We start from the raw sequence: 14792 nt of genomic DNA on the forward strand, positions 1-14792 counted from the left end.
TTGAAAACAAAAGCAGACCACATTTTTCAGGGTCTAAAAATGAATTATAAAATATTTTAAACGTATGGAAGCAATAATTAGAATTTTATTTTATTTTATTATTATTTTTTTAAAGATTTTATTTATTTATTTATTTGTCAGAGAGAGAGAGAGTGAGAGCGAGCACAGGCAGACAGAGTGGAAGGCAGAGGCAGAGGGAGAAGCAGGCTCCATGCGGAGCAAGGAGCCCGATGTGGGACTCGATCCCAGGACGCTGGGATCACGACCCGAGCCGAAGGCAGCTGCTTAACCAACTGAGCCACCCAGGCGTCCCAATAATTAGAATTTTAAAGGACAATAGTAATATAGCAATCTGCTGCCCGCCCCCCACCCTGGACCATAATAATGTGGAAAGGATGATTCATCTCTGACTAAACTATAGATAATCCTGAAATGATGTTCAGGATTAATGTAGCACAATTGAAAGGTCAACCTGGTGACCCAAAGTAGGTACTCCAGAAACCAGTTTTGCTGGAGTCCAGGAGAGCCCGAATCAATTTGAGAAAATACAGTCAAGGGGGAAAAAATTAAATGTGTTGATGGATAGGAAAAAGGTACCAAGATAATTCCAAGGATCTGAAAGAAGTGGGACCGCATCAGTGACTGAATCCCTGACCACACCCCTACTGCTCTCCACAGCTTCCGACCCTGGAGAGATTGTTAAAATTTAGGTTGCTGGTACTCCACCGCAGAGTTACTGAGAGTCAGTAAATTTGGGGGAAGAGCCCAACATATTCCATTTGACAAGTATGTAAAGTCTGATGCTGCTGCTGTGAGGATCACACTTTCAGAACTACTGCCTTACAGTAATGGTTTGCTCATTTTGCTAAAGCTTCAGGCATGTCTTTGTTAAACCAGCAGGGGGAGACAGGTATAAAATTTATCCTCTAGAAATAAACTACCTTATAATAAAGCTCCTTGGAGTTATGATGTTGCCATGGAGATTTCTGACTGTTTTGTTGGAGAGCAGCATGTAAGTTGGCATCAGTTGAGATAATTTTCTGTTGTTTAGGTAAAAATGTATTTTGGTAGGACTAATGTCCAAATTTATGCAAGCCCGCCCTTGGTAAGAACTTGGTAGGAATCTGGAGTCACACAACTCTGTCACTTACAAGCTATATGACTTGGGGGGAGTTATCTTCTTTGATCTTGTTTCCTCCTCTCTAAAATAGTCCCGATTTACGGAATTGTTAGAGGGCTAAACGTTTTTGGAACTTACGTTGGCTATGATTATTAAAGTATTATTATTACGACTCTAGTTGTTTTCAGTTCTATAACCTCCCCAAATTTTAGGAACAGTCCAGATACACTGCTTAGATTTTTAGTAACAGTGCTCCCGTTATACAGGCGAAGAATTGGAAACACTGCAAAGTGATTGTTTGTAAAATCCTAATCTCCCCGACCAAAATACCTAGGATAGATGAGGCTTTTTTGTTTGTTTTTTGTTTTTTTATTATTATTATTTTTTACAACCCCGTATAGGTGAGTTTTTATTAACATTCCCGGCCCAGAGAGCTCTATCTGTATTTGATCTCCTAGCCTTCAAAGCCCAAAGATGGGTAAGTGTGTTTTTTTGGACCCAGAGCTGAGACGGAACAGAGCAGATGGATGCTGGCTTCCTCTTGGCAGAACACTCAAGCGGGGTCAGACTAGCCCAGATCCAGCCCGGGCAGCCCTTCCCTAGAGTTGGCACCTGCCGGGCATGCGTTTGTGTGAAGAGTCGCGATCTGCGTGGTCGCTAGTTGGTTCCCCTGTTCCGCTGAATTCGCTAACTTCACGGGGGCCGGCCGCTTCCCGAGGCGGGACAAACCTGTCCGTGACCGCGCTCTTACTGGTCCGACACTGACACTAGCCTTGTGGCGTCCGCTGCAGGGGCTCCTCCCGGGAGGGAGAGCCCGGGCTGGGGCGGGGTGACGTCAGCGAAGGCGTGTCCAGGCCAGGAGCAGTGGGCGGGGTCTACGGGAAGGTGTGTCGGGGGCTGGTGTGGGGGGCGGGGCCGGGTGGCTGTGACGTCACAGGGCGGTGCGGTGCCGGGGGCGCCCGGGTAGGAGTAGCGCTGCGCCCGGCGGCCGCGCTCAGTTAAGGCGGCGAGCCGCACGGAGTAGCGTTCCTCTCTCTCAGCTTCCCTCCTGCGCTGCCAGTCATGTCCCTGAGAAGCAGCCTGTCGCGTCTCCTCCGGACGCGAGTGCATTCCATCCTGAAGAAGTCCGTTCACTCGGTGGCTGTGATCGGAGCCCCGTTTTCACAGGGACAGGTGAGAACCGGGACCTGGCACCGAGGGGCAGAACCAGGAAAAAGCAGGGGTGGGGTAAGGAGCGGGAAGACGAGGAGAAGATGAAGAGGAACAGAGAGGGGGACGAGGTGGTGGGTTCCCACGATTGGGCACCGGGAGAGCACGTGGGGTTTCCTCTGGTAGAAGATGGGGAAGGAGAAAGGAGATGGAGGGCATCCTGCTTGCGCTGCGGGCAGGGGCCGCGGGCTGGAGGGTCTCCGCGGCCTTCCTCCCGAGGAGAGGGAAAGTGGTGGGTCCCGCTTGGGGAGTTGGGGCAGGATTTCAGGGAGGGGCTGGAGGGGGACAAATCGGCCAGAATACCCGGTGGAATGTCCGGAGAGAAGAGGTTGAAGTGAGCGACCGGGGATTTAAGGCTTCAGGGTGCATTCTCAGAAACCATTCATTGGCGGGGGATATTGGAGCTGTCGTCTTCAGCGGCGAGGGGACGAGAGGGGCGGTTTTGTTCTCTTCAATGGAAGAAACCTGCAGTCGTGGAGACCTCACTGCTCGAGAAGCCCAGGCTCAGGCCTCTGCCAGCCGCACACACCCTCCCCCCCACCCCCCCAAGCACCGGATCCAGACCAGGCTAAGGCCCTTCCCTGTCTTGGCCTCTGCTTGCTCTTCCCACAGTCAGGGGCTTGGAGGTTGATTTGATTCCAGTAATTTTTTTTGCTCCTCCCCTGCAAGTGTTTGAAACGAGGCGACCTCAGTTGAAAAAAATAAAAGGAAGGGCTGATGGTGTCACAGGTTTTCAGAGGGATCTGTTGGCAACTAAGTATAGAATAGCAGATTTCTGTATTTTTGCGAAATAAAGTGGTCTTATTTCTAACCCACTTCTTTCACATCTGTGTGATTTATGTGACAGAAAAGAAAAGGAGTGGAATATGGTCCTGCTGCCGTGAGAGAGGCTGGCTTGATGAAAAGACTGTCCAATTTGGGTAAGTGGCTGGAGTTTAGATGCTGTGATGGCTGGTAGCAGGCCATTCAGTCTCCTCTCCTGTCCAGGGACTGCACAGTGTCTGCTTGTACTTGGGAAGCCTCTCGTCCTCCCTTTGATTCCATCTGCTGTTTAAGATCTGGGAGTCTTCAGGCAAAGTCTTGTCGGCAATAAAGAGAGGAACTGTGTAGAAGGCGAGGAGGTGGAGTGACATGGGGTCTGGAGCAAGCAGTGGGAAGAATACTGGCTAAGTTCAGCTCTAACTGCTCAGTCAGCTTTTCCCTCTCATATTCCAGCTCTCCGAACTCCATCAGGGTGTGCTTCTGATTCATCAGTCTAGCCTGTTTCCTCTCTTCCTCTCCTTCATTTCCTCCCCAGGATGAATAGCTTTTTATTACTATAAGCAGAGTTTTAGATCAGTGTTTCTCGAACTTCCCTGTGATGAAAATCACTTGGATTACTTGTTAAAAAATACAGGTTCCTAGGCTTCTCCCTGGAATAGTCTGATTTATTGGCTCTGGGTGGGACCCAGACACGTGCATTTTCACAAGCTCCCAAGTTACTGTAAAGTTACAGAACCTGACCCAAAGATAAAAGCCATTTATATGGTAATAGAGAACCCTTCTTTTGGTCAGAGGGCACCAAATTCCAGCTGTTAGATAGGAAGGCTCCTTTACCTAACCTGAATGTTTCTAGCTGCTGTTTAAAGGCATTTCCTCCATTTATATGAGGACAACTCCCAGATCTTTTCTGAAGCTGTACGTGCAGAAGGCGTGGCAGCAGTGAGCTGTGGGTGCTGCAGATAGAAATGGGGAATCTAGGTTAACTATAAATCTCTTCCCCACTCTTGCTTTGAAAACTGAGTCCGTTCCAGGGGTGGACCATTTCCTTCTAAAACACAGGTCGAGTGAAGTCACCAAAACCACCTTGGGCTGAGGTGTATTTCCTTTGCCTCTGGCTAGATCTAGATGTGGTGTCTTTGGTTCACTACTCAAAACTTTTCTCTGTTAAATAATTACAGATCCTTCTTCAGTAGGATCTCTTAATTCTTTTAATGACTCTCTAGGCTCACCACCAAAGATGAAAGAGAAATGAAGATTCAGTTTTAATGTGTCATCAGTTACCTAACAAGAAGAAGTTTCTATTCCTGCTTTTTTTTTTTTTAAAGATTTTATTTATTTATTTGACAGACAGAGATCACAAGTAGGCAGAGAGGCAGGCAGAGAGAGAAGGGAAAGCAGGCTCCCCGCTCAGCAGAGAGCCTGATGCGGGACTCGATCCCAGGACGCTGGGATCATGACCTGAGCTGAAGGCAGAGGCTTTAACCCACTGAGCCACCCAGGTGCCCCTCTATTCCTGCTTATAAATGAGGATCCTCTCCCTTTAAATCAGCTGTACACATTCAGCCTTTTTAATTTTTTTGAAGATTTTATTTATTTGTTTGAGAGAATGAGAGTGAGAGAGAGCATGAGAGGCTGAGAGGGTCAGAGGGAGAAGCAGACTTCCCGCTGAGCAGGCAGCCAGATGCAGGACTAGATCCCAGGACTCCAGGATCATGACCTGAGCTGAAAAGGCAATTGCTTAACCAACTGAGCCACTCAGGGGCCCCTCAGCCTTTTTAAAAGGCAGCGTTTTACACTGAAGACCATAATCTCTGGGAATAACTTTTTTTTTTTTTTTAAATACTGGATAAACCCCTGCAGCCCGTCAGATGAACTGGGCCTGGTCTTGCTTGAATTGCCTGCTCAGTCCTCAATTCTACCTTTAGAGACAAGAATCAGTTTCAGCCTCTTACACAGAACACATTTATAATATTCAGTTGAGGCTGCCGAATGAGGGGGAGAGGCACATCTGTGGCTCATGCTTTGTGGACTTTTCCTGTCCTAGCTCATGGTACTTTTCCGCTTCAACCTGGAATAGCCATTCTCCCTTAAAACACTATTCCCTCAAATACATCCTCCCTTAAACACTACTCCCTCAAATACATCCTCTCAACCTAAAGTGATGGGGAAGCTGCAGTTTATTTTGGTCTTCTCTTTAAGTTTTTTTTTTAGCCTTACAATTGATATCCTTGCCCTGTAGCTGACTGGTAGGCCAGTATGACCAGCAGCCCAGAATAGAATCTCATTGCATATTAATAAGAGTGTGGCACTCAGCACATTTGCAGCGTGTGGTTTTGGCTAATCTCCAAAAATAGGTTGAGAAAAGTACCAAGAGAAGTTCAGTTGCTCTGTTGTGAAGCAGTACTGAGGTACCAGTGCACTTTCAAACAGGCAGCATGGGTCAGATTTCAAGGCGGAGAGGACCCACGGAAAGATAACTTTCACAAATCCCTTTGTTCCTTGCCCTCAGCTCTGATGTCACAGGCTGCTGGTATTGCCATGGCATTGGTCAAACTTCCTGTTTTCTGGAATGAATGGATTTGATTTAGTGCCTGGGTTTGGTTTTCCCTTTTTTTTACCCTGGATTTAGTAAGGACACTCGGCTTCTCTCTCAGGTGACCCCTTATCTGAGCATACGCAGAGAGCCTGGGAGAGATGAAGAGGCAGTTGGCCTGCCAAGTCTCAGATTCGGTGCCTCTGCTTCTGATTCTGGTGAGCCTTGAAATCCACGGTCATTGATCATTGGCCCCTTTTTTCTTTGGAAGTTGAAGGAGTGTTCTGCTGGGGGGAGGGGATCACTGTCAAGGGAGATGTACAGTTTGAGGGCTTTATCATTGTAATTAGGTAATTCCACTCAGCTGAGGCACTGAAAAGAGATGCCAGCCACTGAAACAACTCTTTAAATTAACTTAGGCTGGAGTTCTGGAAACCATGTGGGAGCCCCTCTGGTTCCTCTCGACTAGGCTAGAGACATTTGTCCTTCCTGTTCCATTTGGTGCTCCATCAGACAACAGACCAGAATCTGGTCTGCTTCAGGAAGAGCTGATTGAGGGCCTGAGGTAGTTTAACAGGAAGATCTGAGAACTATTCGGTACAGATTGATATGTGAGTTCCAGGATATGTATTTGCTTGCGGTGGGGTGTTAATACTCATTAGCTGTGTGATCGTGATACTTGGCCTGGCCTCTACCTTGCTATTCCACTGAAATTACCTCGAGCAAGCCTACTGATCTGTCAGCCTTTATTTTGCTGGGCCTCTCTATTGCACAACTGATCGCTTTATTCTGGAAATACTGTGAGCAAAGACACCCCTCTCTCTCTCTTTTTTTTTTTTTTTTTAAAGATTTTATTTATTTATTTGACAGAGAGAAATCACAAGTAGATGGAGAGGCAGGCAGAGAGAGAGAGAGGGAAGCGGGCTCCCCGCTGAGCAGAGAGCCCGATGCGGGCCTCGATCCCAGGACCCTGAGATCATGACCTGAGCCGAAGGCAGCGGCTTAACCCACTGAGCCACCCAGGCGCCCCACACCCCTTCTTTTGAGTCTCTTGTCTCCATTGAGTAGTCTTTCCTGGACTCCTTTGTGGGATCTTCCTCTTCTTCCCAACGCTTAAATGCTGACCCCAGTGTTTCTCCAGCTTGGTTCTAAGGACCCTCATCTCATTCTCACAGATGTCTCAAACTGCACTTGTTCAAAACAAAATTCCTTATCTTCTTCCTCAGATCTGTTTCTCCTGCTGTTCTCCCCTTGTCTGTTTCATGCTATCACCCATTATTCAGTCACTCAAGTCAAACTAAAAAGACCATCACAATTCTTTGCTCCTTCCGTTTTGTGCTTTACATCTGTTGGTCACAAAGTCTTGTTGATTTTGTCCCCCTCCTAAAAGATTAGAGTTCTTCGCCATAATGGTGCTGCTGTGGTTTTCTCTCTTTACACTTGACTGTAACTTTCCTTTGGTTTCTTTGGTCCCTTGTCTACCTTCCTTGGTTCACATTCTTTGCTGCCACCAGAGTAAGCTTTCTAAGACCATTTATCCTTTGCTTAGTCTTTCCATGGCTTTCTTTTACATGCGTCCATGCTTTTCAGTCTTTTCATTCATATACCATCTTTTCTAATTTGCCATATTATTCACTTTGTATTTCTTAAAATTGGTTTTAAAGGTTCATAATTTTTAAATGTAGCCTGAACCTATTATAAGCAATGAAATCTCAGGCTTGTACTAGATACATTTTTCTAATCCAGTTTCATTTAATAGTTTTACATTTTGCTATTTGTCCTTCGACCCCTAGGTTGAAGTGTAGAACACATAGCACTGCAATTTGACCTTCATCTATGTCTTTAGACTTCTCTCTACCCACATTCTGCCCTATTCTCATTGCAGCTAGAGTTGTGCGCCCTTGACCTAGGCTCCACATATAGAAGCATGCATCCTAAACTTTTTGACTTGAAATTCGAGAAGGGGCAGCAAAGAATTCATTCTGTGATGTGCAGGGTGGTAACAGTGCCAGCAGTGGCTTCTGTCCAGCGTCATGGGGTCAGTCGTGCCAGCTGCATGCAGTGCCTTTCCTGAGTAGTGGAGCTCTAGATCTTTACCGGACCATCCTGCAGTGGGACTTCGGGAGCCATAATTGCTGGTACTGTGGCCTTTAACCCAGATATCAGCCCTCTTAAAAAGATTCCGGCAGTTACCCAAATTGAATAAATTGCTTTTCTGCTGTAATTAGCTAGAACAGGTTTCTGTTGCTTGTAGTTTAGAGATCCCGATTGATACGCAGTTTACAAATTCTAGGGAGAAAAATTGCCATGTGGACTGGGATACTCTAAGTCCTCTCTCTAGTCTCTTGATAATAAATTCTTGTTCTTTTGTTTGTCTTTTTCCCTAGTACTTGACACAGTCTTCTTGTAAGTTAATATAACTCATTAGGTTACAGTTTCTTTGGCCTTTAGTTAATTTAGGACTAGATCTTAGTCTCTCTGGGTTTTAGCAGCTCTCTGTTCCTTGGTGCTTTGATTTTTGAACCATCACGTTCATTAATGTGACTCCTGAAAACCGCCTCAAATTTTAACTAAAGACATTTTTAAGTTCTGGGCATGCCTGACTAGTAAACAGACCAATTTTAGTGTATTACCATGACTTAAATCATTTTCAGTGTTCTCGATCTTAAGCCTATATCTTAATAGAGTTATAAGACTGTAGACATCTGTAAAAATGATTGCACTTAAAATGTAAGTAATATAAAGTATGTATCAAAGCATTTTAAATATCATTTTCAGGTTTACTTTTCTAGGAGCAGCTTTTAGTCACTAAAAACTATAACAAGTTCTTTCGCTAATTTCTATATTCCAAAAATTTGAGCACTGCTAAGGTTTAGGTACTGGGAATATAATAGTGGACAAAAGAAAGTCTTGTTATCTTGGAGCAGCCATTCTAATGAAGGGTGGTTGGAAACAGACTTAAGTAAAACATACAGTATGTCAGATGATAAAAAAATGAAAGCAAGTGGTGGGGGATAGCAAGTATTGGGGATAGAGTAGGCATTGTGTATGTAGTTGGGGAGGCCTCAGCAAGAAGGAGTCCTGTGAGCAGACCTTTGGCAGGTGAAGAAAGGCACAAGGTATGTAACTGGGAGTATTTCAGGCAGAAGGAACAGTAAGACCCAGAGAAAGAAAGGTGCCTGGGAATGTTCAGGGAACAAGATGCTATTATCGAGCTCTAGCCAGTGATTGCTCTGTGGGAAGGGGAAGGCCTTCTATTCTTCAGTTTTTCAAGAAAAACCAGAAATCTGGATTTTGATGGGAGATCTAAGTTGTTTTAATAAAAAAAAAATAGGCTATATCCACACAGTGGAATATTACTGAATCATAAAGAATGAATTTCTAATTCATGCTACAGCAGGGTTGAAACTTGGAAGCATTATAGTAAGTGAAAGAAATACACAAAAAGCTACATATTCTATGATTCCATTTATATGAACTATCCAGAATAGGCAAATCCAAAGAGACAAAGTAGACTAACTGGGGACTGGTGGGTAGAAGCAATGGGGAGTGGCTGGCAATGGATGCTGGTTTCTTTCTGGAAGGTGATGAAGCCGTTCTTCAGTAGGTAATTTGCTGAGTAATATGCTGGAGCAAAAGCCAACGTAGCAGATGTAGGTAAATCTCTTAAAGGCATTATTGGGATTTACCAAATTTCAGTATAACCAAATCTTTCCTTCTTAGAAAGGGAGCAGGCAGCAAAGAATTTAACTTAGACCTTTCATTTCAAAGTTGTTATCCATTTGCCATGTTCTGGACATTGTGCTAGGCTCTTGCTACTAGGTCATTCTTAATTTGTTAAAAACAAACAATACCCATCAAGATGGCCAGTGTCAAAAACAATAAAAACAACAACAAAAACAAACAAAAACCCCGAAAATAACAAGATTGGTGAGGATGTGGTGATATTAGGACTCTTGTGCACTATAGTAGGAATGCAAAATGATATAGCTGCTGTCAAAACCAATATGGCAGGGGCGCCTGGGTGGCTCAGTGGGTTAAGCCTCTGCCTTGGGCTCAGGTCATGATCTCAGGGTCCTGGGATCCAGCCCTGCATTGGGCTCTCTGCTCAGCAGGGAGCCTGCTTCCTCTGCCTGCTTCCTCTGCCTGCCTCTCTGCCTACTTGTGATCTCTGTCAAATAAATAAATAAAATCTTAAAAAACAAAACAAAACAAAACAAAAAAACAAAAAAAAACCCAAAACACCAATATGGCAGCTTCTCAAAAAATTAAAAATGGTTAACATATCAGCAATTTCACCTCAGGCATATACCCAAAAGAATTAAAAGTAGGGTCTAGAGGAGATATTTATACACCCATGTTCATAGCATTGCACACAATAACCAAAAGATGGAAGGAACCCAAGAGCCCATTGATGGATGAATGGATGGATAAAATGATACAAACGTACAGTGGAATATTAGCCTTAAAAAGGAAAGTTCTGGGATGCCTGAGTGGCTCAGTGGGTTAAAGCCTCTGCCTTCAGCTCAGGTCATGATCCCAGGGTCCTGGGATCGAGCCCCACATCAGGCTCTCTACTCAACAGGGAGACTGCTTCCTTTTCTCTCTCTGCCTGCCTCTCTGCCTACTTGTGATCTCTCTCTGTCTGTCAAATAAATAAATAAATAAAATCTTTAAAAAAAAAAAAAAAAGGAAAGTTCTGACATATGCTGTAACATGGGTGAACCTTGAGAACATTATGCTAAGTGACATAAACCAGTCACAAAAAGACAAATACTGTATTCCACTTACAAGGTACCTAGAGTATTCAAACGCAGAGGGACAGAAAGCAGAGTGGTGGTTACCCAGGGCCCCAGAGTGGTGGTTGCCCAGGGGAAGGGGGAATGAAGAAATATTGTTTAATGGGTACAGATGAAAGGAATTCTGGAGGTGGATGGTGGTGATGGTTATATAATAATGTGAATGTACTTAATACCACTTAAACGTGATTATTTTTATGTGTATTTTACCACAATTTAAAGGAGAATTAAAGTAAGTTAGAATATAATGTGAGTTAAGAATGAGGCCGTAGCTTGAGGTTGTAGCTTTTCTTAGGACATGACCATGCCATGTGCTTAAAATGATTTTTTTTCAGCTTTTTAGCACATTGTTTTGCTCTATAAATCTGAGAATGAACAAACCAAAAAAGTCTGTCCTGGAAACCATAAGAAACTTTCTCTAGGTCATACAGTCAGTAGAGTAAGAGAGACTCATTTCTTGCCCTGTGCAACACGATCCCTGGACTGGGGCAGTCGGCTGCCTTCTCAGTTCCTGTGGTGGTGGAAGAAACTCAGAGTGGCTCCGTCATAAGTGTATGGCCTCCTACTTTTTAAAGTCCTGCGTGTTCCTGGTGTACTCCCTCTCACATTTCCCATGATTCCCATGACGGCTGTTTCAAGTCTTTACCCACAATCCTCAGGGTCTTGTCTTTCTGACTCAGGCACAAACTCCCTTAACAGCCCTTTTCCCCATGACTCCCCCCAGTTAGTTGTATGGACCAAAATTCTTTTACACCCTCAGAGGATGAGGGATCCCGTCCTCCTGGTGTCGGGTAGATACAATTGCATGTGATAAAGCACAAAATAACAGCAGTTTTAGAAAAATCATGTCAAGGGCACTGGGTGGCTCAGCTCGTTTGGCTCAGGTCATAATCCTGCAGTCCTGGGATCAAGCTCCCCATCGGGGGTTCCTGCTCAGTGGGGAGCCTGCTTCTCCCACTCCCTCCTCCCTGGCCTTGGGTGCCCGCACCCTCCCTGGCTCTCCCTGACCCCCTCTCTCAAATAAATAAATCTTAGGAAACAAAAAACAACAAAAAACTCACTCTCCAGTAAACAGGTCTGGAGAGAAGTCCAGAGCAGGTTTGGACCTTCTGTTTTTATAGTTTGGACCTAGATTCTTAGCTCGCTGTTCCACCAGCAAGGTCTCTATCTAATGGTCCCAGATGGTGTGGGGTCCTATCTGGCAGCAGGGGGCAAGAATGGACAGAAGCAGGTGAAGGGAGAACTTGTGCTTTCCCTGAAGGAAAGTTTCCAAGAAGCTGCAGGGCACTCCTGCTTATCCTGTTGGCCCCGATGGGTCATATGGCCACACCCAGTTACAGGGGAAGATGGTGAGTTTAGTCTTAATTCTAAGAGGTCATGTTCCCAGCTAGAGGTCCGCTGTCTCACCGGAGAAGTGAAGAACAGATCTTGGACAAGGAACAAATGGTCACACCACCTCCCTATGCTCCAGATCCTATCTCTCCTGCCTTCAGAGTGTTCTTGTTCTAGCAATTACCCTTTCCTTCCTCTTGTTCTTCAACTTCTAACCCATCCCTTCAGTAATTAACTGCAGATCTTACTGTCATGGTTTCTCCACTGCCCTTGCACACTTTGACTTGCTGAGTCTGACGTCCTGGGCCATCATTGCAACAAAACTGGTTTTGCTGTGGTCTTGGACCTCCTATGTTCTATCAGGGGAGACACTGCAGCATTCACCTTACTCATCACTGTCGGCCACTCCTTCCTTGTTATTATATATATATTTTTGAAGATTTTATTTATTTGACAGAGAGAGACATAGCAAGAGGGAGAACACAAGCAGGGGGAATGGGAGAGAGAAGCAGGCTTTCCATTGAGCAGGGAGCCTGATGTGTGGCTCAATCCCAGGACCCTGGGACCATGACCTGAGCCCAAGGCAGATACTTAATGAGTGAGCCACCAAAGCGCCCCTCCATTCCTTCCTTATTGAAACAGACCCCATGTTCTTCTGGTTTTAGCTCTTCAGGTTCCTTGACTAGATTTTCAGCTATCTGGTATTCCTCAGGGTTCTGCCCTTGATTCTCTTGCTTTAATATTCTCTCAGTTGGCATTTTGTCTATTCCCCGTGGCTTTTCTGTCACTTGTATGCTGATGCCTCCAAAGCTTTATCTCCAACACTTGTTTCTTTGCTCAGCTCCAAACCTGTCGCCCATTTGGCTTCTGTGTATCTTTTTGACTTTATATGGAAATGTTCAAACATAACCAAGTAGAGACGGTGACCTAGTGAATTTGTTGTCTCTGTTACCCAGTGTCAATCATCAATACATGGCAGTGCCTTTTTTTTTTTTTTTAAAGATTTTATTTATTTATTTGACAGAGAGAGATCACAAGTAGGGAGAGAGGCAGGCAGAGAGGGAGGAGGAAGCAGGCTCCCTGCTGAGCAGAGAGCCCGACGCGGGACTCGATCCCAGGACCCTGAGATCATGACCTGAGCCGAAGGCAGCGGCTTAACCCACTGAGCCAGCCAGGCGCCCTTTTTTTTTTTTTTTTTTTTAGATGTATTTATTTTAGAGCACCAAGCTTGCAAGCAGAGGGGAGGGGCAGAGGGAGAGGAAGAGAAGCAGACTACACCCTGAGCTTGAAGTCCCAATTAAGAGGGCTCCATCCCAGGACCGTGTGATTATGACCTGAGCCAAAGGCAGATGTTCAACTGAGCCACCCAGGTGCCACTCCATGTAGTTTCAACAAGGTAGTCTCTAACACCTCAAGGCCATCTATCCAGTACCGAACTTCTCATCTTCTTCACTCCCTTCCCCTGTGTCCTCCTCAACTCTGGTAGTAAACCAGAGAGCTGGTGTGAGGGCCCTTAATCTCCATTCCCACTGTAAGTATTACCAGCATCTGTTGCTTCTCCTATGGCCTTGTCTTTTTTTTTCTCCCCTTGTGGAGCTGCTCTTCTCTGGGCCAATCCCTTTCCCTCAGGCCCCGAGGGCACTAAATCTGCAGCACAGATTTGATTGGTCACTTCTTGATGTGGAAACCTTAGTAAGCTCCCTGCTTAGGATCTGTGTCCTGCCCCTTCCCCACTGTCACTCTCCTTTTGCAACACCTCTACCCCCACCCCTGCATACCCCCCTCTTCTCCACAGTCCTCCCAGGAACCCTGGGCTCCCGGGAATTGTGAATTGTTCTATAGGGCTGAAGGTATTCTGTGCCTCTTCTGCTTGAAGCCTTTCCCTCTTCCACTTTTATTGCTGGCTAATACCTTCCAGATTCAGATATGAGGTTGTATTAATATAACAGGTGTAGTAATGCTCAGATTGGGAGAAGACAGACCAAATCTTCCTGGCTCCTTCCCCCAGGCCACAAGGTCAGAAACCACTGAAGAGGAAAAGAAGTAAAAAACTCCTTCCTGTATGACCCAAGAATTGAGTCACAGAGCAGATGGCATCGTGCTTAGGGCTTCAGAGAGTCGGCGTTCCAAGATTAATTGGCTTTGCCTTAGTAGTATTTCATAGATTTGGAAGATTCAAGCTGTGTGTGAGAGCTGGAGACTCTAACAGCCGTTTCAGTGTGCGATCTGTGGGCCTGTGTGTGTTTGCAGCTTCTCACCAAAACCTGATTTTATCAAAATGACAGTCTATTACAAACAGGTTTTGGGAAGTCTTAGGTTACGCCATCAGTTTCAAGGAAAAGAGAAACGGTAGGGTGGGGCACAAAACCACAAAGATGCTTCATCCAGTTGAACTAAGATATAAACCTTAGCATGTGGAGGCTTTCCCTTATCTCAGGTAATACTCCTAAGAGCATGTGAGATAGGACAAGCTCAGAAACTGAACTTGGTTGGTGATCTTGACTCGTCCAGGAAGTTAGGGGCCAGAGGGCAAGAATTCTTCCTTTTGTGTCTGTTGTGGCACTTCACCTCCTGTGGCTATCTTGTATGCACTCTGTTTTCCGCCTAGAGGGGTCTGGAATGTGGTCTGTCTGGTTCCAGGTTCCCTGGGAACACTCCCTAGGATGCCAGCCTAGGCTCTGGGGAAGAGAGCTATACATCAGAACTGTTAGCTCGTGAAGCTGTAGTCCGTCACTAGTCTGATATGTTTCCCTTCAAATCTTTTCTGGAACAAGGTCAAATATGAAGAACTTAGAAAAGATCACATTTTCTGGAGAGCTGTTCTTTATCCCCAGGGATTGTCGTTGTCTCTTCCTGTGGCTCTACATTGGAGCAGGTTGAAGTTTTGTTGGCCTGTTACCACTAGCAGATCTCTCTCCAGAGAAGCTCAACGATCTTGTTCTGAATGGAGGAGATGGTTATGTTGCTGTGACTTGGGAAGCCAGAGGCACCCTCCTCTCCCTCTACCCCTGCCTGCGCTGGAACCAGGCTTATGGGG

General features: G+C 45.4%; 1 protein-coding gene across 2 annotated transcripts in view; it reads left to right on the plus strand.

The window, feature by feature from the left end:
* The first annotated feature begins 2044 nt into the window (after positions 1 to 2044).
* ARG2 (arginase 2) overlaps positions 2045 to 14792 on the plus strand; it is a 31911-nt gene continuing 19163 nt past the window's right edge. Inside the window, exons 1-2 of one of the 2 annotated variants that reach the window (XM_032344569.1) lie at positions 2045 to 2293; positions 3177 to 3249. In XM_032344569.1, the coding sequence (XP_032200460.1) occupies positions 2183 to 2293; positions 3177 to 3249 (184 nt within the window). In that variant the 5' untranslated portion in view covers positions 2045 to 2182. The remainder of the gene's footprint in view (positions 2294 to 3176; positions 3250 to 14792) is intronic. The other variant, XM_032344568.1, reaches the window with a different exon arrangement.

Source organism: Mustela erminea, chromosome 5 (assembly GCF_009829155.1).
Source record: "Mustela erminea isolate mMusErm1 chromosome 5, mMusErm1.Pri, whole genome shotgun sequence".
Taxonomy (NCBI): domain Eukaryota; kingdom Metazoa; phylum Chordata; class Mammalia; order Carnivora; family Mustelidae; genus Mustela; species Mustela erminea.